The following is a 26,065-nucleotide window of genomic DNA, read 5'->3' as shown; positions in this document are numbered from 1 at the left end:
GAATTATTTTTGGGGAAGTTCAAAATAAAAAATTATCTATGAGAAGTACCTTTAACAAAGATTTTTTGAAAAAAAAATCGAATTTTGTCATCAAAATTGTAGGCGATGTTTTTGAACAAAAATAAATTGATACATAATGTACATAAGTTTACAGCTTAATGCCTTTGAGCTTGAAATCTAACCATGTTTTGTGATGTGATGATAATATAATGCTTATATGCTTGATAAATCAAAAGTTAAAGATAAGGTTAGGCCGCCATCTTGAAACAACCATTGTCTTCTTGAAATTTTAATATTTTTGTTATAATATTACTCTGGAAGAAATTGCCTTAAAGAAGTAGTTTCAGTGACAATTTCGAAATCTTGTTTCTAAAGGCTTTGAGTCGGAAATCCTTTTTGAAAAAAAGATGTGCGCTTGTGCATTCTACAAGTTTTGTTTAAAATAAGAAACGTTATCAAGTTGTTATGTAAAATTAATCTTTAATTCAAAATGGTGTATACTGTGAATTGGGCAATAACCAAACAGGGTTTAAAAAGCATAGAAGTCCATGCACAAGACAGAGACTTATGCAAATTATTATTCTTGTTGTATTATGTTTCATCTAACCTATTTTTCTCTTTTATGACGCATCAAAGTCACAAAGAAAAAGTCCTTTGAACAGGGTAAATTTAAATGCGTCATTTATGAACACCGCAATGAAAGACAGAACGAACGAACCTACACAGAAGTATTCTATCTTTTAAGTCAAATAATTACTTTTTTTTCTGAATCATCTCCCTAACACAACATTATTTTTGTTTCCTGTCTTTTTAAGTTTAATGTTTGGAAATCTTATTCTGATTAAAATGTGAAATAAACTGGGTGCAGTTTCTTCACCTTGAACTTCTACTCAATAAGGTTTAAAAAGTTTTTTTTGTGATTTGACCTTGATTCTCTACGCAGTTGAAATATCCAAATGAAATATTTCCCAGGACACATTGAATTCAATACCTACCAATAATTCAACCCCTTTAATTCCATTTTCAATAAAAAAAAATATTTATAAATACCGAACCGTTCGTTATAAACCACTAATTTATTATTTATTTTGTTTTCAGCAATAAAACCTCTCTTCAATCATATTCAAATGGAAACTCAGTCGCACCTTCCCCCATCCATGAAACACCACCTGTTACACCCCATATGACAATTCCATATTCTATGCCCACAAAACCGCATATCAGACAAAACAATGGAAACCACAATGGAAACATTGTCGAAGGCTGGTCTCATGCAAGTGTAAGGGAATATCATTCAGAAGACCAACATAAAAGCCCTAAAGTTGTTCCCAATGAACAACCATGCAGTACTCCGATAACAACTGTTGTGGCAACTCTACAAAGTTCTCCAAATGAAGTTGATCTTAAAAGTTCTATAAATGAAGCAACAAAATCGGAGATAAATGGAAAAGATCTTCCCGATAATGAAGTTGTGGAGAGTTCAAGTGGAGATGTCGTTATAGAACCCTTATCACCTGAAAAAGAGTCTCCAAAAATTGAACCAAAGACATCGGCTTTACAAAGTGAAAATACCCCAGTCGAGGAAAAATCTACAAAACCTGAGGAACCTGTTGTAGAAACTGTTGATACTCCAGACTATGAATCTCAGGCAGTAACACCAACTTCTCGTCCACAATCTGGGATTTCTGCAAAATCTCAAGTAATCGAAGAAGAACTTGATTGCGATCAACCACCACCTGTCGAACCTGATAGAGTTTCAGAAGCAACTCAGGAGGTTCTTGAAGATCTCGAAGATATCAGTGATTACGAAGATAACATTGTTACGCCGAAAACTCCAACTGAACCTCTATCTCCTTTCAAGGGTCATAATAATAACCAAGATGAGGCAAGAGCCCCTACTCCTAACATCGAAGATACCCACATTTCCCCACCAAGATCCCCAACAATTCAAGAAATCAAAGCCTTATCTCGTAAATCATCGTTTGCAAAAAGCTGCGATTCGCTTTTTGATCGAACTTCGTCCAAACTTGACGCAGACAATAGCACTGAAACCAGTTCGGACTATCAGTCAAGCCACCTCAATAATACCCTCACCGATTTTACTCCGATAAAACCTCAACATATCCCTTTGCAAAGAAAATCGAAGACTTTGTTTATGAAGAAACATCGCCGAATTTCGCCTGTTAAACAAACAATCAATATGGGTCAAGCTGAACTCTATCCACAGAATATGACTCGCTTTGAAAAACCTAGAGAAGCTCTACATAAAGCCTTTGACCAATTAGACTCATCTAATTGGGAGGTAAACGTTATAGGATTAAAGTCAATGGTACGTCTTATGCGTTATCATCCCGATACGTTGGACAATCAAATGCATATGACTTGCATTCAGCTGACAAAGTCGGTGAGAAATTTAAGATCTCAGGTTTCACGGGCAGCTTGTCAAGCTTCAACCGAATTGTTCACAATGAAATGTAAATTCCTCGAACAGGAATGCGATGATTTGGTGTGTGCTTTGTTACATCGCACAGCTGACACAAATAGATTTCTTCGTGCCGATGCAACAAGGGGTCTAGAATCGATGTGTGATAATTTAACGCCATCGAAAGTCCTTAATATAATGTGTTCCAAAGGAGCAACTCATCAGAATGCTATTGTACGAACTACAACAGCTAAACTTCTTAATCGTTTAGCAGATCGTTTAGGATGCGATAAGATTTATGCAATGGGTCGAGAAAATCGAGATAAGTTTATTATTACTGGAGCTAATCTTTTACTTGAAGGAAGTCTAGAAACAAGGAGTTATGCAAAATCTCTTTTCCGATTAATGTCTAGTCATCAAAATTATTCAAGGTTACTGTTGGAGGTAATACCAACACGGACTTATAGAAACATCGAAAAAACTTTGAAAAATATTCGTTAAAATAAAAAAAACACTTTAAAGTTATGTATTTGTAAATAGTATTTATAAAGAGTTTTTTTAATAGGTGTTGCACAAAATTTAAATATTTGTTATTAAATGTATACATACATTTTGAAGGTATTATTATAAGAGAACTATTTTTTTTTTTAACTTAAAGCACCTAGAAATATTAAATAATGTAAGAATTCAATCATTTTATAATTTTTATTTGTTTTCGTTAAATAAAAGTACTTACAACGACATGGAGTTGTAATTTTTTTTTCTTCTCAAAGTACGGCCAAAAAATGTGCTTTATTTTTAAAATGTATGAATAATGAGTAAGCTTTTAACATCCACCCTTTTACTTATTCAAAGATGTCCCATAAGACGGACTCCAAGCTGTTTGATTCTAATTTGTGCACAACTTTAAATGAACTACCTTAAAATTGCTCACGGTCAAATTATATGAGTACCCAATGCCGTCTTTACCATAAGGGCACAGGGGGCCCGTGCCCAGGGCCCCCATTCTCAGGGGGGCCCCGAAGGAACGAAAATTTCCCTCACACATTTATTCTCAAAACATTTTTGTCGGGCAGACCATCCTCACACATTTATTCTCAAAACATTTTTGTCGGGCAGACCATCTACCAAAAAATTTTAGTTTTTATATGGCAACCAAATAAAGTTTTTTCTACACCTATACGGAAAATACAATATGTTTTCAAAATGAAAACAAATTATGTGGCGTTGTATGCGGACATTTAAATCCAAACGACCAAACCCAAATTAAATTTTCCAAAAAATAAGACAATAATATTTTCAAAAAACAAGAAAAATAACTTTTTTTTCCACTGTAGGTAAGATTATTTATTATTGATTAAAACAACGAATTCTCTTCCATTATCTTTTTCCTTAAATAATAATTTCGTTGGAAGTTCGCGAAACTGTCAAATTTGTAGTGCGTGTTAAAATCAGTGTAAAAATATGTGTAGATTCGTATTAAAAGACGAAAAAAGAATCAATTCGTTGGCAAAAAAACATCAATACTTTTTCCGTTAGAAAACGTTTAAGAAAAAACTATTGCCGGCTCATCGACGGTACATCAATGTTTTGATAATTTTTTTTTTAAGTTTTCTTAATTTTAATATTTGTATAAACCTTTTTATGTCAAAATATTCATTAAAATCGGTTGTGTCGTTTACATTAAGAAATCGGTTCTATGGCAAGTAGGTACCATTAATAATGGTTCAAAAAAATATTTTTCTTATTTCAAAAGTGCGTCCTTATTTGCAGCATTACATGTTTTTTTTTTCAAAGCAAAATCCTTATCCGTTTTTGAGAAAACTGCAATATCTCGAAAACTTTATATTGGAGATATCCGTTAAAAAGGAGACATTAAAATAAAATAAAATAAAATAAAATAAAATAAAATAAAATAAAATAAAATAAAATAAAATAAAATAAAATAAAATAAAATAAAATAAAATAAAATAAAATAAAATAAAATAAAATAAAATAAAATAAAATAAAATAAAATAAAATAAAATAAAATAAAATAAAATAAAATATTTTAGCGAATCTATCAATCCGTTTGAGCTCTTTTTTCCAATTCTTCAAACAGAAACTTATAACCGGTACAGGGAAATTATTGGCAGTATAAAATGTACAATTATTGGCAGTGGCAACGTTTGATGTCTCAATGCGCGTATTATTGGCACCCCCTACCAATAATAAAGACACTAGGTACTTTATATGGAACGATATATTGGCAGCCCTTTTTAACCAACCATTGCTTTTTAGCCAACCATTGTACTTATTTTACTTTCCAAAAGGGCCCCAAATTCTTGTGTGCCCAAGGGCCCCAAGATAGTTAAAGACGGCCCTGTGAGTACCTATTCAAAAATAAGAGGTTAGGTGGTTAGGCTATAGTGGTTGTTGGGCAAAGTACCCAACAAACTCAGACAATTATAAGTCCATGGTGATACCACAAAAGACTATCAAGTTAGGAACTCACTAGACGAATAACTCGGAGCTTCTTATGAATAAGGAAAGACTTTTGACGTCCCTTTGTTCAAAGAGAAATAAACAAACAACAGTTCGAAAAAATGTGTTTATTTTTGTTTGTTTTTTGCTCTGAAAAATCCTGGGGCCGAATCACAATTGTCACATCTGGGCAGGTGCTCCGATAACGTATTTGAGTTTCTTGGACAGAATACAAAAACGTGCTTTCAAAATGATAGATGATAGATCGATAACTGAGACAATTGCGTCCCTAGACCACCGACGTAATGTGTCATGTCTCTCGTTGTTTTATCGCTATTTTTATAAACAATGTTCAGATGAAATAGCTAGTTGCATTCCTTCCCTGAAAAAATTTAACCGTAATACTCGCGCTTCTAGGAATGCTCATCAGTTTACCCTTGAGCCCAATTTCGGACGTACCTTCAAATACAGAGATTCTTTCTTTAGCCGCACCACGCACCACGAATGTGGAATATATTACCCGCGTCTGTTTTTCCCTGCCATTTTAATGTCCAGAGCTTTAAAACTAATGTGCATCGGTTTCTCCTTTTAAATCCCTCCCTATTTTCCTGAACCTCGCACTGTGCTCAACATATTAAGGGTTTTTAACTCCCTTTAGTGCGCGTTAATTATAAAAAAAAAAAAAAAAAAATACGTTCGTTAACGTATGGTCGAAAAAATATTAAAAGATTATTTTTATTTTAAGTTTTTTTTTTATTCAAATTGTAATATTTTTCGATCTTACCTTCAACTTTGGCATCTTTTAAACTTTTTTGAAAACTGTAATACGTTGAAACTTGATTAACCGGGATGATCGGGACCGAGCCCATTACGGATAATCGAAAATCCCGGATAATAGAACTTTTTTTTTAAGAAAAAATGTATATGTATGTATTTAAGTTTTTATTAAAAAATGTATTAAATGAAAAGAAAACAATCAAAAAATTATTCTATAAAACGTAACAATTCATATTTTTGTTGTTACATACATTACATAATCATGAGATTAATTGCGAGTATTATGAATTTTAAGGAAAATTAAAAAAATTGTTGCATAATTGTGTGATGGGGGATTTTACCCGTTGTTTTTCTTCAATTAAATTAATGTGAATGCGGTCACTAGCAGTATATCCCGATATGTTGTTCCAGGATAATACTACTTTAAAAAAAAAAAAAAATAATAATTATAAGAAAATAAGACCCTCTACAAAAAAATTTTAAAAAAATTCTTTATTTTTGAGTGCCGAATTTGTATTTTTAGTTAAAATTTCACGGACATGCTACTTTTTCAAAGTTCATTTATCAAATCCATTCTTTCTTGTACCTATTGATAAAACTTTACCTGATGTTTTATTTTCTCTTAACAAAGAAATAGTCATTACCAAAATGCTTCAGTTACAGTTTTCCAACTAAATACTAAAATCGAACATTATCCAATACAATACAATACATAAGATACAAAACAAAACACAACCAGAAAGTATATTATCCCATATCTGTTAGATAAGTGTCTGTTTAATGCAATATATACTAAATTCTGTTAGTTTGGAGAAGTGAAAGAACTTCTTCTGTCCTGTTCTCATATTACGGATAGTAGAGTTTATTACTGATAATAGAGTTTAAATAAATACATTAGGTCTGTTTGGGTACTGTCTAAAACAGAAATATTTCTACTTTTGCCAAAAATAATGTACAAAACTACACCATTCTAGAGTACCCAAACAGGATTTGGGCTAAAAATGTTGAAAAAAGTAGAAATATTTCTGTTTTAGGCAGTACCCAAACAGACCTTATTTCTTTATTGTCGAGAAAGAATGGGTGCGTTCACGTACCGATCCAAGGGTATCCGGATACCTTTGTGTTGTTGTAATCCCATATAAAATCTCAGCTGATCGAACACATGTTTTAACAAGCAAAAAAATCCAAAGGTATCCTAAAAATTTCTGGATTCTTGTGTATCTTATGGGAGATTTGAAGAACAGCTGATTCGTGTTCACAAACGTAGCGGATACTTAGGTATCTTGGATAGGGTATCTGTGCGTACGTGAACGCACCCAATGTCAAATATCTTAATCACGGATAATAGAGCGTCCGGTTAATCGAATCCCGGATAATCGAGTTTCAACGTACATACTATTCTTCTTTATTTGGGTTACATAGGTACTCTGAAACTGAATTCCTAATTTATATAAATCATGGAATCCATTCGTAATGGAAAATTTCATACAAATCCCCACTACGAACGGATTTTGTAATTGTTTTTTTCGGGAATCGTAGAAAATTTCCGATACGAATAGAATTCGTGATAAGACTGACTATTCGTGTTTTCTGAATTCGTGGGAATTTCAGTCAACTCTAAATATGGGATGATTCTTAAAAAAAAAATCCAACGTAATCTTTAGAAATATATTCAGAAGGTACATTATTTTATTTTCGAATTCATGAATTATGTACATAAACAGGATTTATAAAGGTTTTTTTTTTTTATTGCTTCGCGGATTTGTTAAACGAACTTATATCGCAAGGAAGATGACTTCGATAATGCACGAATGGATATTAGTAGATTTGTACAAAAGATTCCTTATTAATAGCATTTGTTATCTGTGCCTGTTTCTTTGCTCAGATCGTCTGTTGTTGTTGTTGTGTCTGTTGTGATTACCTCCACCGCCACCGCCGCCATGATCTCGTGATGGATCCGAACGAGAATACGGCGAGATTTGATGTGGTCGAGAATTATGCGATGAATGCTTTTGCAATTCATCACTTCGTCTATTGGAGGAACCCCATTCGATTCGCTTTGGTGGGGATTTATCTCGACTGAAAGGATTACCACCTCCATTGAAATTATTGCCTCGCAAAGCAAAGTTATCTCTTCCACCACTTCTACGAAGTGGCTCACAATCATTGGGAAGACTTTGAGCTGGTTGATCTTTTGTTTTGATTGTTAGATTCTTTCTAAATAAACTTAGACCAGCTAAAAGATTTAATGCATATGAAACAGAGCATTTGTGAATGTAGGTTATGAAGCCGAAGGTCTTTTGGCGCCCTCCATTGTCTTTGGGTATTCTAACTGTTTCAATTGGTCCAGCCTGCAAATGAGCAGTAGAAAATGTAAATATTTATCTATAATTGAATGAGTCCAATTGAAACTGGGTGTCTTACTTGAAGAAATACTTCATAAAGTAGCTCTTCTGTGACTCTTTGATCTAAATTCGCACAGAAAATTGTCCTTTTCGATTCATCGTCTTCGTCTTCTGATTCTACTTCAAGTGTTTCTCCCCTTTGTGGGTAATTTGGTATCATTTTTATTTGATGATACATATTTTAGATTTTTTTTTTTTTGGTTTTCTTTGAATTTATTCAAATTAGAAATTTATTTTGTGTAGTTTTTTGGTTAAAAAATAAAAAAATGTTTTGATTTTGAAGATATCTTTTTTGGTGTATGTTTGTGTTGTCAAAATTAAATTAAAAATGGCTGAAATGAGTAGGGAATTTTATTTTGATTTACAGAATAGAGTGTAGATGGCGTATAAGTAGGGTAAATTTGACGTTCAGATTAAAAGACCCTTATGGTCAGCATTAGTTGCGTTCCTTTGGAAATATTTATCTACTTTTTAGTACTTAAAACTACTTTGATCTACTTTGCTATACTGAAAAAGTAGTTCAAAGCAGCTTTAAGTACTAAAAAGTAGATAAATATTTCCAAAGGAACGCAGCTATTGTATATATATTTCTATAGTACTATCATGAAGTCGAATTTAGTATTAGTTGATGTCGCCACTTTTTTGAGGTGGCGCTCAGTGTGTTTTTTTCATACAAATTCTGCTTTTTCAAGTCACCACTAGAGTTCCTAAGATCGTTTTACTTCATGATAGTACTATGGAAATATATATACAATGATGGTCAGTCTAAACTAGACAATTGATTTTGTTTTTTTTTTTCTGTAATAAGATGCAACCTTAGAGGATATAATATATGGAGTGCTTGTTCCTATACCTAATACATTGTAATGCCATATGCATGGATAGGGGTCGCTGCCTTCGTTTTTCAGTGCGAGTCCGGTTCCGCAGCTGTTAATAAACACGCTTGTTGATGACAGCCATCTAATCAAAATAAAATGGAGGCATGCACTCATCTAAAAACTTAAAGAAACTAGAGCCCTCTATAAAAGCTTCACGGAACTAACAGCACAAGCACTCCATATATTATATCCTCTAAGGATGCAACAGAACAAGTTCTAAAGGCTTGGCCACACCGGAGGGTATGCGGTAGCGGTACGGGTAGCGGTAACGATATTTGTATGAAAAAAATTCCACATCTGAGCGTTGATATGTCAGTTTGGAATTTTTTTCATACAAGTACCGTTACCTCTACCCGTACCGCTACCGCATACCCTCCGGTGTGGCCAAGCCTTAATTCCATTTTTTTGAATCACAAATAAAAAAATAAATTTAATTTGTTCTCAAAATATTTTATATAAATAAAAAATGTCAAAACTCTAGTAATTTGTGAGTTTGTGATCTGCTCTGAAGGAGATCACAATTTTAAAAATTTTTATGAAGCTCACAAAAGTTGTGAGGGTACCATAACGAAGAAAAAAAAATAATAAAAAATTAATAAAATTATTTTTAGTTTAAGTGGAGCGAGGGTACGCCAGAATACGAAAAAAAATCACAAAATAAAACTCGCCTCATCTTATGAGGTTCTTGTGACTCTGAGGTTTTCATCAGAATACGAAAAAGTCACAAAATCGAGTTCAACTCGAGTTATGAGGTTATTCCCGACAAACAATTTTGGTTCTTTAAAGCTTTACAGATGTAATTGTTGCTTCTGTAAAGCATTATAGAAGCAAAATTGTTAGTAAGGTTGTTATTAGCTGCGTTCCTTTGGAAATATTCATCTACTTTTTAGTACTTAAAGCTGCTTTGAACTACTTTTTCAGTATAGCAAAGTAGATCAAAGTAGTTTTAAGTACTGAAAAGTAGATAAATATTTCCAAAGGAACGCAGCTATTGTGACTTGTGAAGCATCAGTGAGGTTGCCCAAAATAGGGCTGCTAATTTCCCCATTCTAGAAGCAAGACCTAGGGTCGAATTACGGCACACGATGACTATCATACGTTAACGTTATGACTAATTCTTCTATTTAATTAGTAGAAAAAAATAAAGACGCATAGCAACTATACGTTAACGAACGTATGCCGTAGTTCGACCCCTGTTTTCTAATAATTGTTTATCACCTTTGTTATATAAATAAACCAACAAATTCTAATAAAAATGAAAACAAATCGTTCCAAATTATTCCAAATTAAGGTATAACTACATTGGCTCAAAAAGTGAAAAAGTACAAAAGTGAAAATTTTCAAACGCATTTTTGTATAGTTTTTCGGGCTGGAAAATTAAAATAAATGATGCAGAAAGCTTATTTTTTGGTCTAAAAAACAATTTGTATACTCTTTATTAAAAAACAATTGCGATAGCCAGAATAAAAATCTTTTCACTTTTGTACTTTTTCGAAAAGTGGTGTATGTAGTTATGCCTTTATTCCAAATCTGAAAATAATAGTTGAGCCTATCGATTACATTGACCTATTATATATATATAATATTATATTATATATAATAGGTCAATGATCGATTAGCTTTGCAAGAAAGAACAATTCCTCGTTATACTACGTTTCCACCTACGCTAAATCCGAGATTTAGCTAAGTAGATTTAGCATAAATCTCGAGTTTTATTCTAAATATCGGATTGAAAGTAGGTGAAAATCTTAGATGAGTTTTATTCTAAATATCGGATTGAAAGTAGGTGAAAATCTTAGATTTAGGGTAGCTGAACCCAAATCTGAGATTTAGCGAAGTAGATTTAAAATAAATCTAGAGATTTATTCTAAAGGCTTGGCCACACAGGAAGGTACATGCGGTAGCGGTAGCGGTACGGGTAATTGTATGAAAAAAATTCCAAACTGACACATCAACGTTCAGATGTGGAATTTTTTTCATACAATTACCCGTACCGCTACCGTATGTACCCTTCGGTGTGGCCAAGCCTTAAATCTACTTAGGTAAATCTCGGATTTAGCGTAGGTGGAAACATAGTATTACTAATTTTTGAAAATTTGGGTTTGTATTCAAATGGTAAACAAAAAAACTTCTCCTGAAAAATTTGAAAAAAAAAACAATTGTTGATCCAACTGATCCTTAAAGGCTTGGCCACACTGGAGGGTATGCGGTACGGGTAGCGGTGAGGGTACTTGTATGAAAAAAATTCAAAACTGACACATCAACGTTCAGGTGTGGAATTTTTTTAGTACAAATATCGTTACCGCTATACCGCATACCCTCCGGTGTGGCCAAGCCTTAAAGGCTTGGCCACACCGGAGGGTACGCGGTAGCGGTACGGGTAGCGGCAACGATATTTGTATTTAAAAAATTCCACACCCGAACGTTGATGTGTCAGTTTGGAATTTTTTCCATACAAATACCCGTACCGTTACCTGTACCTCTACCGCGTACCCTCCGGTGTGGCCAAGCCTTAAAGGCTTGGCCACACCGGAGGGTACGCGGTAGCGGTACGGGTAGCGGCAACTATATTTGTATTAAAAAAATTCCACACCCGAACGTTGATGTGTCAGTTTGGAATTTTTTCCATACAAATACCCGTACCGTTACCTGTACCTTTACCGCGTACCCTCCGGTGTGGCCAAGCCTTAAAAGCTTGGCCACACCGGAGGGTATGCGGTAGCGGTACGGGTAGCGGTAACGATATTTGTATGAAAAAAATTCCACATCTGAACGTTGATGTGTCAGTTTGGAATTTTTTCCATACAAATACCCGTACCGTTACCTGTACCTCTACCGCGTACCCTCCGGTGTGGCCAAGCCTTAAGGCTTGGCCACACCGGAGGGTACGCGGTAGCGGTACGGGTAGCGGCAACGATATTTGTATTAAACAAATTCCACACCCGAACGTTGATGTGTCAGTTTGGAATTTTTTCCATACAAATACCCGTACCGTTACCTGTACCTCTACCGCGTACCCTCCGGTGTGGCCAAGCCTTTAAAGACTTGGCCACACCGGAGGGTATGCGGTAAAGGTACGGGTAGAGGTAACGGTACTTGTATGAAAAAAATTCCAAACTGACATATCAACGTTCAGATGTGGAATTTTTTTCATACAAATATCGTTACCGCTACCCGTACCTCTACCGCATACCCTCCGGTGTGGCCAAGCCTTTAAGTTTTCAATCGCCTAATGGCTTAACTACATACACCACTTTTTGAAAAAGTACAAAAGTGAAAATATTTTTTTTCTGGCTAGCGCAATTGTTTTGTGAAAAAGAGTATAAAAATTGTTTATTTGACCAAAAAATAAGCTTTCTGCATCATTTGTTTTAATTTTTCAGGCCGAAAAACTATACAAAAATGCGTTTGAAAATGTTCACTTTTGTACTTTTTCACTTTTTGAGCCAATGTAGTTAAGTCTTTAACCAGTCAGGTTCTAGGCAGAAGGGATGAGAATTTTCCTCTTTTTGACATTTGTTCCTAGAAAATGTAAATTGGAACGCGATTGGACAACACTGTGTTGCCACACGGCCATATATGTATTGGGCACGTGAAATTCTCTACACCGAAAAAAATAAGCCGAACCGAACTCGTACCCAAGTCGTATAACCTCAACTAATCTCATATTTGGCGTTTCCAAATTGGAGCTGCCAATAATGAACTCCGTTTTCTTGCTGGACACTGCACCATTTCTTTCCTCTAATAACCTGAACAATGCTTTATCTTATTAAAAAACCGTTATGTGTCAAAAAATATGAATTCCGCATGGCTATAAAATATTTTTATTTGCAAATTATTGTATAATTATTATTAAAAAAAAAAATGGAAACTAAACGTACTTTTCAAAAGAAGCTTACAGGTAAGTTTATGTTTAAGTTGAAAAAAATATGTGCATTAAGTTTTTCCCGTGTGTCAGCGCTTGGTCTTTATGAAAAAGGAATGGATTTGGATCAAATGCGACAAATTATGAAAGCTGTCGATGAATCCATATCGGAGACTTCATTCAACGCTCAAGACTTGGAACTTGCTTTGAAAGTAGCATTTAATTATTTGTTTTAAGTTGTTGGAACTACTTTGTTTATTTGATCTTTAAATTTAAGGAAAGTGAGCGCGATTTTGCACCTGGAAATATTTGTAATTCAACTATGGTTGGGTAAGATTGATAATTTAGTGGTTTTCTGCATCCTTTTCTAAAAATTCTTTTTATATTAGTTTATCTGAAAACACAAACGTTTTAGAATCTTCATCATTTGGCCATTTACAACGCAGGTTCATAATTTTTATTTTTAATCATTTCTCTGTTGTCCTAACAACTCTTGGGCATTTTTAAAATTCCAGCTTTGGCTCCCTTTTTACTACATCCTTTAGTACTCCAGAAGAAGCTGAGTGTGTTGAAAGACTGACAGTCAAAGCTGAAGTTCATCATGAGTTGAATTGGACTCCAAAAAAAGCATCACCAAAACACGATGAAGAAACAATGAAGCGTTTGTCTAGGAAACGTGCTGCCGATGCCATGTCTCAGGATGATTCTGGAATCATTGTTTCATCCAATAGTAGTTTGTATGAAACAACAAATTTTTAAAGTTTTTTTAAGTTGTTTTTTGTTTCTTCTTTTTTATTTTTTGCATTTAAAGTTATTGTGTTATTTTGTTAATTAATCATTGTGTTTGCTTGTAATAATTTGAAATTATGGTTTTAGTTTTTGTTAAATAAAGCGCACCTATTAAGTTTGTATACATTTTTATACTACTGCCTCTTTTTATTTCAAAATTTTGTTTTTTAAACAGATGAATGGATTTCATTGAAACTTTGTTTTTGTGTCAATATTAATTCTATGATGGTAAATAACCTTATCACGAATTTCATTCGTATCGAATATTTGCCACGAATCACAAAAATAAATCACAGAATCCGTTCTTAATGAAAAATTTCGTATATTTTCCACTGCCTGGCTAAATTTTATCTTTTTCAAGAATTTCAGTCGAGTTGTAAGAATTAAAAAAAATGGCGCAAAATTCTAAGATCCGTTTGCTCAAACGAAACTTAAGAATTTTAGTTCTACATAAAATCTTATGTGACAGTTTACGCAGAGGAAAAAGTAGGGTATAACGTCCCGTTTCTGCGTGAACCACGTATCTACAAAGCAAATTTTGTTCAGTTCTTAAAAGAAATATACATTTTTCTTGAATTTAAAAATATGAACTGAACAAAAGGAAATCAAGTTATGTTTAAGACATCTTGATTAAGTTGTTTCTAAACTAAAACCCTCGTATCTATTCTTTCTGTAAGTTTTAGAGCAATTTTTAAGAGAAAAAACGTGCGAGTTTCAAGCAGAAACGGGACGATAAGAGTTTATGTTCTACTTAATAATTATTATTTAAGATTCGTTTCAGCAAGAGGCCATTAACGACAAATGACGAAAAAAATGAAATTTTTGAACTTTGACAGCTTATATATTCTAGGTGGTTTAACCGAATCACATGTTTTATACATTGTTTAAAAGGTATAATTATCTTCTATCAAAAACAATAAAAAAAAAATGGGTAAATATTTGACGAAGCTAGAGTTTTTCAATGGGCGAAGGTCCAAAAAACCGTATTTTGCCCCTAACTCCAGATTTTGGGGGTGTTAGGGACTTTTTAAATACCGTTTCGTAATCAGTGCGACTAACTCTACAAAACGTGAAAGGTCTCCGGTCGCGTATATTTTGAGTGTTACACAGTGTTCTTTTTGCATATATGTACATTAGTGGAGTCAAATTAGCTTTATACCTCGGAATCCAGGGAAAGTCGATGCATCTGAAAAACGAGTATAGGGCTGCATTATAAAAGGGTCAAATAAAAAAGTTAAAAAAAAAAATTCACCGCTCTCGATTACAACAGTTTTTATGGACCGTTAACTGTCATTCCGTATGCAAGCGTCAATCGGAATTGCTGTCTCATTTTAGATTTTGATCAAACTTTGTAGGGATGTTCTCTAGGACTGTAAGGAAGCAAATCCATGATGATTTAATTTTAAGTTGCGTGGTTTCCCCGCTACCCGCATTCGAACTTTTTCAGAAGGTCATTTTTATGTTATTATAGCTTTGCGTCTACTAAAGATATCTTTTTGTTTGAAACGCCATTTTAAAGCTTAAGAGTAGTAATTTTTGAATATATATTAAAAAATTACGTAATAATTATCGCTGAATTAAAAATAATTTTTGAAAAAATGGTAATTTTGCTGATTTTTCATGGTTTTTGACTGGCTCCAGAACCTTGGCTATTATATGTAGATAGCTTACACTTACCAAATATTAAATATAGATATTTTCCAACAAAATAAATCTAAAATGAACTCGATGGCTGTACTTCTTATGTAAAAATTTTAAGTTCAAAGTATTGAGTATTTTAAAGAAGCTAATTTTTATACTGTTATTTTGTACGATTTGACTAAACGAAGAAATGTGAAACTTACAGTGTGTTAAGCTAAGAGTACGAACTAAATACACTATTAATTTCATGCTTCTATCTTATGTCAAACATAGTGCAATCATAGCCTTAAGTAGGGTTTTTTCTTTGCTTTTTAGCATTTTTGCGAATTTTCAAACAAGCGGTACACTAAGAAGATATGAAAATAACACAATTTTATTTAGAGGACTTAAAGTCAAAAGTTTCAACTTAACACACTGTTAGTTTCATGTTTCTATCTTTAGTCAAATAGTAAAAAATCATAGTATAAAAAAATATTTTTTCAAAAAACTCAAAACTTTGAACTTAAAATTTTTGCATAAGGAGTACAGCCATTGAGTTCATTTTAGATTTAATTTGTTGGAAAATATCTATATTTAATATTTGGTAAGTATAAGCTATCTACATATAATAGCCAAGGTTCTGGAGCCAGTCAAAAACCATGAAAAATCAGCAAATTTACCAGTTTTTCAAAAATTATTTTTAATTCAGCGATAATTATTACGTAATTTTTTAATATATATTCAAAAATTACTACTCTTAAGCTTTAAAATGGCGTTTCAAACAAAAAGATATCTTTAGTAGACGCAAAGCTATAATAACATAAAAATGACCTTCTGAAAAAGTTCGAATGCGGGTAGCGGGGAAACCACGCAACTTAAAATTAAATCATCATGGATTTGCTTCCTTACAGTCCTAGAGAACATCCCTACAAAGTTTGATCAAAATCTAAAATGAGACAGCAATTCCGATTGACGCTTGCATACGGAATGACAGTAAACGGTCCATAAAAACTGTTGTAATCGAGAGCGGTGAAATTTTTTTTTTTAACTTTTTTATTTGACCCTTTTATAATGCAGCCCTATACTCGTTTTTCAGATGCATCGACTTTCCCTGGATTCCGAGATTTTACAAATTTTATGTCTAATTTGACTCGACTACATACATGTTTCATTTATTTATTTTTGTTTTTTTGAAATGGATGAATGAATTTCCTTGAAACTTTTTTATGCGTCCATTAAAATACCCTTTTTATTGGCATACCAAATGTATTTTGGAAACATTTATGAAAGTTTTAATTTTTTTTTTGTTATGCAAGAAATTCAATGTCATGAGGTCAAAACCAGATGTTTTTGTAACTTTAAATCAAATTTTACATTATTTTTTAAGATTTTTTATTTAAATTTCTTAAAAAAAATCTTGTTTAAATTTTTAAAAAGCTTTAATATTCCAAGCACCTTTTAACATAAAGGCAAGTTCGTGAGACTCAGTCGTGCATTTTACTTTTTTTGTGTATTGGAGTTATTCAACTTTATCCTGAGTTTCACGTGAAAATTTCTCTGCCCGAAATATTTTTGTTCGCCCGGAATTTGAGTGAGAAATGAGCTATTGACTACCTAACATATTACCTGAAAAATAGTTCAAAATGCGCGGAGTTTTCCGAGCGTGAACAACTTTTTGCCCGGAACTCAAAATAGGGGAAAAGTGAAATTCAATTTTTCCGGGTGGAGAATTTTCCGCTCCGACGCGTCGCGACGGATACCTCGCCTGGGCCGATTGCTGTAGGGGTATTTTTACTGGAAATTTAGTATTTACCTGTAAGTTATTGTTGTTGGACTCTGTGTTAAGTTTTTACTGATTGGACTTCGAAGTTGGTTAATATGAATTATAAAAGAAAATCTTTTTTTCTTTATCTGAAACGATTGTTCTAGCTCTTTGACAAGGAAACAAAAACCAAACAAATATTATAGATAATGTCTTAAATTGTTTATTTAAGTTATAATAATAATATTGGTACATATTATAAAATTTTTAATTTTTATCTTTTTTAATTTCTTCATAATCTTAAAATCATTTCCTCTATCATTTATATTTTTTTTTTTTAGATTTTTTGTTTTTATTTTTAAATTTATTTCGAAATTTTTCTATATTTTCTTCAACTGAATAATTAATCAATAATAAAATATAAAAAAAAAACTCATTCATAATAAATACCCAACGCGGTTAGACTTTCAGTATATTTTTTCGTATTTTTTGTTCATACAAAGAAAAAAACAAAATAAAATTGAAAAAATTGTAATACAGTTAAAAAAACTAAAAAAAAAGAGAACAAAATTGGAAGAGTTTCGCGAAGCATTAACAAACAAAAAAATAAGAAAAAAAAAATAATGATAATAAACCAACAAGAACAGCGCGGTTCGATAAATGCAAACAGTTTTGTAAATTATTTTTAAAAAAATTAAAAAATAATTACATTTTGTGTTTAAATCAACAAGCGAGGTTTATTTTCTTAATCGTTCGATAGACCTCACTCGCGATTATTTTAATTATAGTAGGGTTCGTTTGTGTATATGTCAAAGTTGTGTTTTTGATTGATTTTATTTAAATGAGAGACTTTGCTGGAACTGGTAGTTTCTTTTTTTGTTTCTTTTTGTTGGATTCAGGACGACTTAGGGAGGCGGTGGCGGCGTTTTGTTTTTAGAAATTGTCATAATTCTCTTCTTCATGTTGTTGATGTTTGTCCTCTGATTCGTCGTCATGTCCCTCTTCTCAGTTCGTCTCAGGCTTAACACTGCGACGGAGAATTGCTGCAGCAAGATCTTGCTTCATCGCTGCCTGCGCTCTCTGATCGGACAGGGATTGTACGCTGCGCAATCCATTAACTATGTCCTTTGTTTTACCAAAGTAAATTTCATTAAGGGTATTACGAATTTTGTTCTCCATCTCTTCGACCATTCGGCCGATGTTGGCGATGTGCGGTGACGAATCACTCACATTGGCATCTTGCTCCTGTTGGCGGGTAAGAGAGCCTCCCAAGTTCATTGTGCCCGAACCTTGTTTGTTTGTTTGCAACCACAGCATAGCTGTGGAAGTTAGTTTGTAATGTGCTGTTCGACCAGTGGTCTTCTCTTGCACCTCGACTACATGAATCGAGTCCCAGCACCCACGGATTTTCTTGCTCCCATCGCCGGCTTTTTTGATCAAGATAACTGCGGCAAAACCATGATCCAAATCCCACAGATAAACCGATGATACACCACCTTCGTAGTACATTTCACGGTATTGGTCGAAAGCATAATTAGCTTCGATCTCGAGCTTTCGCAGTCTCTCTGATGGCATTTGTCCATCTTCAAGTGGGGGATCGTATGTGTTGGACCATGGCGAACGATAAGAATCACCATCACGATTGTAATCACACAAGAGATAGTCTTTGCCAACTTCCTTGTCTTTGGCTATCTTCAGAGGTTGATCGACGGACGAAAGAAGATCTTCGCACAGATCTGGAGCCAAATCGATTAAATCAATGAGATTCTTCTCGATTTGCTGAGGAGGCAAGCGACGCATAAGGTCAAGGGCGCAATCCATTTGTAGTTCCGTCTGAAAGAAAAAAGCAAAAATAACAAAAAAGAATTAGTAGTGCATGTAAGATCCTTTTTAGTACTACTACTATACTATTCGGTATTCGGCCTATTCGGCCTATTTTTCTGGTATTAGAATACCGAATACCAAATGGAGAAGAAAAAAGACATAAATTATTATACCAAAATGTGTATTTTATTAAAAAATTGTAATTTTAGTACTTATAATCTACTAAAATGCCTGGCTACACAGTGATTATTCAATCGATTGAAAAATCACATGCAGTGGCTACACACTGTTGTGCCCAATCACGTTCCACTTTTACATTTTCTAGGAACAAATGTCAAAAAGAGGAAAAACTTAGCGATGGAACTGTACTGCCCTCAGAAAATTCAGTTCCCTTCATGAGCATCTTCCCCCTTCACTCTTCATCCCTCTTGCCCACAAACTCACTGCTTAGGCGATTGAAAAATCACCGTGTAGCCAGGCACAAAGGCAAGTTGTGGTGAATGAAAACTATTTGTTCCGCATTTGTTGGTAGTAAACGATTACGTTTATCTTCGTAGACTATTCCTGCTTCGAAAAATAGTCTTTCGCTGTAAACACTTGTCCCAGGAGAAGAAAGGTAGACTTTAGCAAATGTTGTCAAAATATGAAATTTTGTAGTATGTGTTGACCACCACTTGTATGGGTCCGCCGTTCGATCTTGGCGAACAGTCCTCATTAGTGTGGTCCACGTTATAAGGCAAAAAAATAAACTATATAATTCATTAGTTCCCCACCCATTATTTTGCTACAGACATCAATTCCAACACATGCTGAAAGTTTTAGCCTTCAAAAGTAAAAGGAAGAGGGCGCTCATCAGCTTTGGAATATAAGACTTTGTTACCCTTACCTTACCCTTAATATCTGATTATATTGTATTGGGACTTGGCTTGAGGTTGGAACTTGGCTTAAACATGATAAGCACGCATGTTCCCGACAACCATGTAAATGATTTTCATGTTTCTTTGGTTTTGAGTCACTAGCTCGTATTTCATTGATTAATTCTGTTTTGTTAACTTTAAGCAAAAAATACTTACAGACGAATTTAAATGAACAAAAATTATTATCTGTGAAAATATCACTTAACTATTGGTTTTTTATGAAAAACTTACCACATTCTAACTTAATTCACTTGATAAATCAAAACAAGAGTTAATTACTAGGCATAAGGACCCAGCTATAACAGCATCTGAGCAAAAACTTTGAGCCTGTTGAGCGCCCACTTACACTTCACCTAAAAAGCTGAAATTTCACGTGTGTAATACAAAACACATATGCAACCAATTTTTGAGTGGGGAACAACGGAAATGTAAAAACCAAAAAATTGGACCACCCTAGTCCTCATATATAATTCGATTTAAGATGTCTATCTTTGCAGTAGTAGGTAGTGTGTTCAGACATTTATCTTAAAAGTAGTTCAGTTATTCATGGTTAAAATACGATGTTGTTGGGAATATTTTAAGCCACATCTATTCTTGAGACAAAGTATACATTTTTTGAAATTACCAACGTTTTTTTCCGAGTCTCCTTGGCCAAATATTCGGCCGAGGAGCGTGGCCGAATATTCGGTATTCGGCCAAATCAATGTTCGCGGCATCTCTACTTTTTAGAGTATTGCAGTGTAATTTAGAACCCATTCTAAATTGTTCACTCTACGAGAATTGAAAACATTCAAAAGAAATTTTCGCGAATTGTAGTTTACCATCTTAACTAGAATATTCAAATGTATAAAACTAGATGCCAACTATTAGGCTTGCAGTCTCTCGAAACTAGCAGAAAATATTTCTCAATTGTCTTTATACGTGTGTTGTTACATCTCGTATTAATTGCCTCTTACTTTTGTCTCTTGTTAAAGTGTATGCTCGGTCTAGAGGGTTACGAACTCTCTAAATTAGGGATTAAATGAACCTCTAACAAGATGCATTAGAAAATCTAATACGATTTGTGGTCCTATTGATTTTTTTTTCTTAACTAAGTCGAGACACTTTTAAAAAAACATTTTATGTTCATTTTAACGTTATTACAACCTGGAGGTAATGTTTAAAAAATCATTATACATATTTATATTGTTTTTTTTTAGTTTTTCAATGAACATATTCAACATGACTTGTTTTTCTGTGTAGGCTATAGGTCGTTTTTGATAACTAATTGTTTTTCGTCGGCGTTTCAAGTGTGAATACACTCTTCTTCAGGACTAAAATAATAAACTAATTCTAAAAAATTATAATATATTAATAATAGATACTTATCTTAAACTTTTCTTTTCTTAAATTCTTTGTTATGGTTCTCAATAAGTTGCTTTTAGATTTCTTAAATCGCTCAACTATTTTAAAAATTCAATAAAAATTCAATAAAAATGTCTTGAAAAAGACGTTTGTAATCATTGAATTTTCAAAAAATTAGTTATCAAAAATGACCTATAGCCTACACAGAAAAACAAGTTAAGTTATTTAACAAAGGTCACGAAGAAAGGAATAATAGTTCATATTCAACATGTTTATTAATCAGTAGTCTTTATGATTATGTCTGTAAATCTAATTGATGAAATGAAATAAATAAATATAAAAAAAACTTCACAGATAATGTGGACCCGAACAATTAACTGAGTACATAATTAAATGTAGTTTTTTTTTTGAAAGATGGAAGGTAAGAACTCATAAGAACATAAGAACTTACTAATCACACACTTGGCGCGATACCAATTTGGCGGAGATGAAAGATTCAACATATAAACTATTTTACTACCATCTCCAGAAGTAGTATAATATTTCATAGGTTACCGGAGGGCGACGCGAACTGACTACCCAATACCCATTCAAGTGATTCGAGAAATGCACATCAATCGATTAGCAGAATTGTAGTGAATGATACTCTTGGAGTCTTTGTCAATTCTTCCCAAGTACCGGTACCTCAAAAAAAAAAAAAAAATTAAAGACCTGAAGGATGGATTTGAATCTCTGGCGTATCGCATTAGAAATACATGCCACGGGGTACTACAAAATTGTACGTATTAAGCTTTCATGAGAAAGTCAGTACTTTTGGCATTTCTGCCGCCTTGGGTTCTAAATTTTTGGAGAACCCACGAGATACATTAACTACATCAGGTACATTCGACTAAATCCACGACTTTATTAATAAAAATGTGATCCATGTTTGAACTACATTTTTATTTACAAAAAGAAAAACAAATTTCTGAGACAGAAGTGCAGGGCAGGGGTAATGTTCGAAAGACTAAAAGGCAAACCTGCTATGATGTTAAACGTCGAAAAAAATCAAACACCAGCCGGTATACAGAAGAATCTTTAACTTGAACGATGCAGTTTATATATCCGTAAAAAAAAAACGATATTGATAAAATTCTAGTAAGGTTGGTATTCCGAATGGTGCTTCATTCAGCACGACGCAACTTTGCCATTCTATAAAATTTTGTATCGAAAGAATTTAAGTCTAGTTAATGGAAACTAGACAAGAAAGTAAATGCTTTTAAACACACAATAGTATTTTAGTCTACTTTGTGTGATTCCCTAGAATCCAGTTATAACTACGATATGGTCCCTTTTCAATGTAGTTTTATGTATTATGCTAAAGTCGTTCATTTCGAGAGAACAAACAGAAATCTCGGTGTCTATGGTTGGAAATGTTTTTTTTTTTTGACAAAGTTGCAACCGCTAATTTAATTTTTTTTTTGTGACGTTTGCTTGCATTGTTTGGATTGGAAACATTACGATTAGCTTATAAGTCAAAAAGTTGAAAATACCAGAGATCAGAAATAAATCTCAACCTTTTGAAAGGTTGCTTAATAACTCTTATTTGTTGCCATTTTCAATAAAGGTCATAAAATAACCTTTAATTTTAAATAAGGAAAAATTTCGGTCAAGGACTGTATTTTTTTATGTTTCGGTCAACCAGTGAGATTTATCGCTGAGAGAAAAAAAAATAAATCTCATCTGCAAATGTATCAATTAGAACATCGGTCTCCTGAAATATTCGAAATTGCATTGGTTGTGCTGGTCGTCCCAGCGACTCAAATCACACTGGAAAAGACATTTTCGTCTTTACATTTTATTTTAAACGAAAAGAGATACAATCTTGGGCCTAAAGAACTTTGAGAGTCTATTATTAGGTAAACTGAATACATACCCCCTATGGGGCATAAGAGGCATTTCCTAATGCCCCATACGGAAATTCCCCGCGTGGGGCAGTTGAAATGTGACCCGCAGTATAAAATATGGACTGTTAAGGATGGTGGGGCTAGTATTCTTGTTTGGGGATGTTTTTCTTGGCATGGTGTGGGGCCATTTCATCGGATAGAGGGTATTATGGACCACCTTAAGTACAAGGAAATCCTAAGGGACACTATTCTACCTTTTACTGAGAAGAAAATGCCTTTAAAGTGGACATTTCTACAGGATAACGATCCAAAACATAAGACTAAGTCTGTGAAACAATTGCTATCCGTCCAAAAAATCGGTGTTATGCAATTGCCAAGCCAGTCCCCAGATCTGAATCCTATTGAGGACTTGTAGAGTGACGTGGGAAAAGCGATTAACAGGTCTGATACCTCAAATTTGGACAAACTTTGGCAGGAATTTCGACGAGCTTGGTACTCTGTACTTTTTGAACGATTTCGAACTCTTGCTACGTCTATTAACCGCTGGTTTTATGCTGTGATAAATAATAAGGGTTACCCAACCAAATATTAGTTATTTTCTTTTAACTGTGTTACAATTTTTGTTAATTTGTTTTTGTTTTTAGGAAGTGTATTATTTATTTTGTCCTACAAAACTTGAGCTGTATTAATGATTTTGTTGTTATTTTTTGTTAAAGAATTCAATGTACTTAATTTCTGTTTTAATAAATCAAATATATCTGTGTTCTCACTTCCTCATTAATAAAACAGCTCTTTTAAGTTAAAAAAGTGCGAAAAACTTTCATTTTAGAAATTTTAGGGTACATGTGCTATTTATTTTGTCGCCACTGTAAACTAAGAAAAAATATCCTTTTCAAATTTATTTTTGCAATTTCTGAATTGACCATTTTTGATTTATTTTCAGCGAAAACGGTTAAAGGTTGACCTTTTCCATTTATTTTTTTTTTGTAAAAATCTCAACCATTGCGAGATATTAAAAAAAAAAAAAATCTTAACCGATAACCTTTAAACCGAAACTGTTTAAAGTAATGTGGTAACTCTCAGAGAAAAACCGATTGAAAATAAAGGTTGACTGTTATTTCTGGTCTCTGGAAAATACAGTGATGGGTAAGGCACATGAAGCATGTTCAATCTAATCCTAATTAACAAGATCCGAAAACAGAATACAAACTGAGTCCAGTATGGAAAATTCTTTTCAATTGTTTGTATTTCTTTACATTAATAAATGAGGTAGGAATAAGTATTTTAAACCAAATCAAATATATTCCAGTGGTTAACACTCGATTACAGTTATCTATGGAAAGTTTAGATTTCTATATACAATTTTTGGTTGGAATACAAACAAAATGAATAATCTTCAAAAAGTTGATTAATAGTATCTCCAAATACTTGACAATGGAAAAGAAAACCTGTTTTCTTAATTCGGTAAGGTCATTGATGTGTTTAGTGTCATCTTTGCGTCGTTATATATTCCATTGTTCTGTTAATTTTGCGGGGACTCCGCTGGCATTTATTATCATAACTTTTATCACCTTTTCCGGATGTTTGTACTTTCCAAATACATATCCAATTTAATGAAACGCATTTCTTTTATCCACTTGCCGCTTTGTGATAAGATAAACAAGAAAAATAAAGAGAGTTCACCAATTAATCATCACCAAATAAGGTCGCTAATTTTCAAGTATTTTTATGATTCTCAACTCTCATCAAGTTAGAGCTATAGCCAGCTGAATATAGCTCTCCAATGTTTTTGTTGTGCCTCCTTTTGGGTGTGACATACTTTTTCCCAGTTTCTCATATATTTATTATACGGGACGTGTAGTGTGGTGATACATGGGCAAATGTGAATATTCACAGAAAGTAGAAGGAAGAAAAAAAAAATTATTACTCACCATTTTAATGTCGGTTCTCCCAAGTTTATCACAGCTTTTCTTATTTTTCTTTTACTGCAAATTGCTTGCTTCGAAGAGTTTTCTTTAGTAGTATTTTGTTGTTTGGAAATACTTTGATGATTGAATAAATAAAAATTGAAACTTAAATTTATTTATATATTTTGAGTAGAGAATAATAAAGTAATGAATAAAATTTTAATGGGTGGTCACATACAAGATAGATCAAAATGCTGGCCGATTTGCTGGATGAGATGGTGAATGGCTTTTTTTTCGTGATTTTCTTTTGACCTATTTTGACAGGTGTCAAAATTTGACTTTTTTATGAGCTTTCATAGTGCACAGGGATGTTAAATGAATATTTTTTTTAAGGGCTTAAACAGAATGGTTGATTGGGATTCTAGACCGAATATACGCAAATTGATTATTTGGTTTTTGAGTTCGATTCATTGGGCCTTACTAATAATCAAATTTAAAGCTCGCTTTAATTTTTACCTTAATTCTACATATTTCACAATACCAAAAACCAATTTAATAGTCAGGTTTAAGGCTAAGTCTAGGTTAAATTTTATAGTTGAGTTTCCCAACTATAAATTTTAATCGAGCATTTGCCTTTAACTTGACTATTAAATTGGTTTTTGGTATTGTGAAATATGTAGAATTAAGGTAAAAATTAAAGTCAGCTTTAAATTTGATTATTGGTAGGGCCCATTGCAAACTAACCCCCCCTATTCTGGCAAATCTTTCAAGAAGTCACAAAAACCTCGCAAGGTGATCATAAGTCGATTTTGTGAGGATTTATTTCTCACAAACTTCTTACTAGCAAAAATCCAACTTGTGAGTTCCCGACTAACAATTTTGCTGCTATCAAGCTTTATAGGTGCTATCGTTGCTTCTGTAAAGCTTTATAGAAGCTAAATTGTTTGTAGGGTTGTGACCTCCTTCAGAGCAGATCATCACAAAATCAAATTCAGCTCAACTTGTGAGGTTCTCATAACTTGTGATGTTTGCCAGTTTCTGTAAAATGTAATCTCTCAGGTAATTAAGCTTGTTTCAAGAACAAATTTCTTATAGAAGTTTTAACTTCTAATAAGTTGTTTAAGTACTGTTAAAGGAACTTAACCGAAGAAATCCTGTATTTCGGATAAGCTTTGGTTAATAAAGTTAAAGGAAGTTTGATCTTGG

The 26,065-nt window shown here is 33.2% G+C and overlaps 4 protein-coding genes across 5 annotated transcripts in view; 2 read left to right on the top strand and 2 right to left on the bottom strand.

Moving 5' to 3' along the window:
• Window positions 1-3,078, top strand: part of LOC129921179 (uncharacterized) — a 60,288-nt gene extending 57,210 nt beyond the window's left edge. Inside the window, exon 9 of the mRNA XM_056002885.1 lies at window positions 1,099-3,078. Within this exon, the coding sequence (XP_055858860.1) occupies window positions 1,099-2,923 (1,825 nt within the window). The 3' untranslated portion in view covers window positions 2,924-3,078. The remainder of the gene's footprint in view (window positions 1-1,098) is intronic.
• A 4,238-nt stretch (window positions 3,079-7,316) lies between these two features.
• On the bottom strand, window positions 7,317-8,385 carry LOC129921446 (RNA-binding protein 7). The gene is made up of 2 exons (XM_056003275.1): window positions 8,087-8,385; window positions 7,317-8,013 (listed from the first exon to the last, which is right to left on the bottom strand). Exons 1-2 carry the CDS (start codon window positions 8,243-8,245, stop codon window positions 7,522-7,524), a joined length of 651 nt encoding a protein of 216 aa, XP_055859250.1. The 5' UTR covers window positions 8,246-8,385; the 3' UTR covers window positions 7,317-7,521.
• A 4,327-nt stretch (window positions 8,386-12,712) lies between these two features.
• Window positions 12,713-13,725, top strand: LOC129906623 (uncharacterized). The gene is made up of 5 exons (XM_055982439.1): window positions 12,713-12,846; window positions 12,904-13,022; window positions 13,088-13,140; window positions 13,200-13,256; window positions 13,326-13,725. The coding sequence occupies exons 1-5, from the start codon at window positions 12,810-12,812 to the stop codon at window positions 13,567-13,569; spliced, it is 510 nt and encodes a 169-aa protein (XP_055838414.1). The 5' UTR covers window positions 12,713-12,809; the 3' UTR covers window positions 13,570-13,725.
• A 4,123-nt stretch (window positions 13,726-17,848) lies between these two features.
• LOC129905868 (F-actin-capping protein subunit beta) lies at window positions 17,849-25,208 on the bottom strand. Of its 2 annotated transcripts, XM_055981492.1 has the most exons (3): window positions 25,098-25,208; window positions 24,884-24,994; window positions 17,849-18,814 (listed from the first exon to the last, which is right to left on the bottom strand). In XM_055981492.1, exons 2-3 carry the CDS (start codon window positions 24,884-24,886, stop codon window positions 17,987-17,989), a joined length of 831 nt encoding a protein of 276 aa, XP_055837467.1. In that variant the 5' UTR covers window positions 24,887-24,994; window positions 25,098-25,208; the 3' UTR covers window positions 17,849-17,986. The 2 variants fall into 2 exon arrangements, with proteins under 2 accessions (XP_055837467.1, XP_055837466.1); XM_055981491.1 differs by having other exon boundaries at window positions 24,884-25,148.
• Window positions 25,209-26,065: the final 857 nt, after the last annotated feature.

The sequence above is a fragment of the Episyrphus balteatus genome, chromosome 1 (assembly GCF_945859705.1).
Source record: "Episyrphus balteatus chromosome 1, idEpiBalt1.1, whole genome shotgun sequence".
Taxonomy (NCBI): domain Eukaryota; kingdom Metazoa; phylum Arthropoda; class Insecta; order Diptera; family Syrphidae; genus Episyrphus; species Episyrphus balteatus.
Note: the sequence above shows the minus strand (reverse complement) of the source record. Positions and strands in the feature narration are given on the sequence as shown.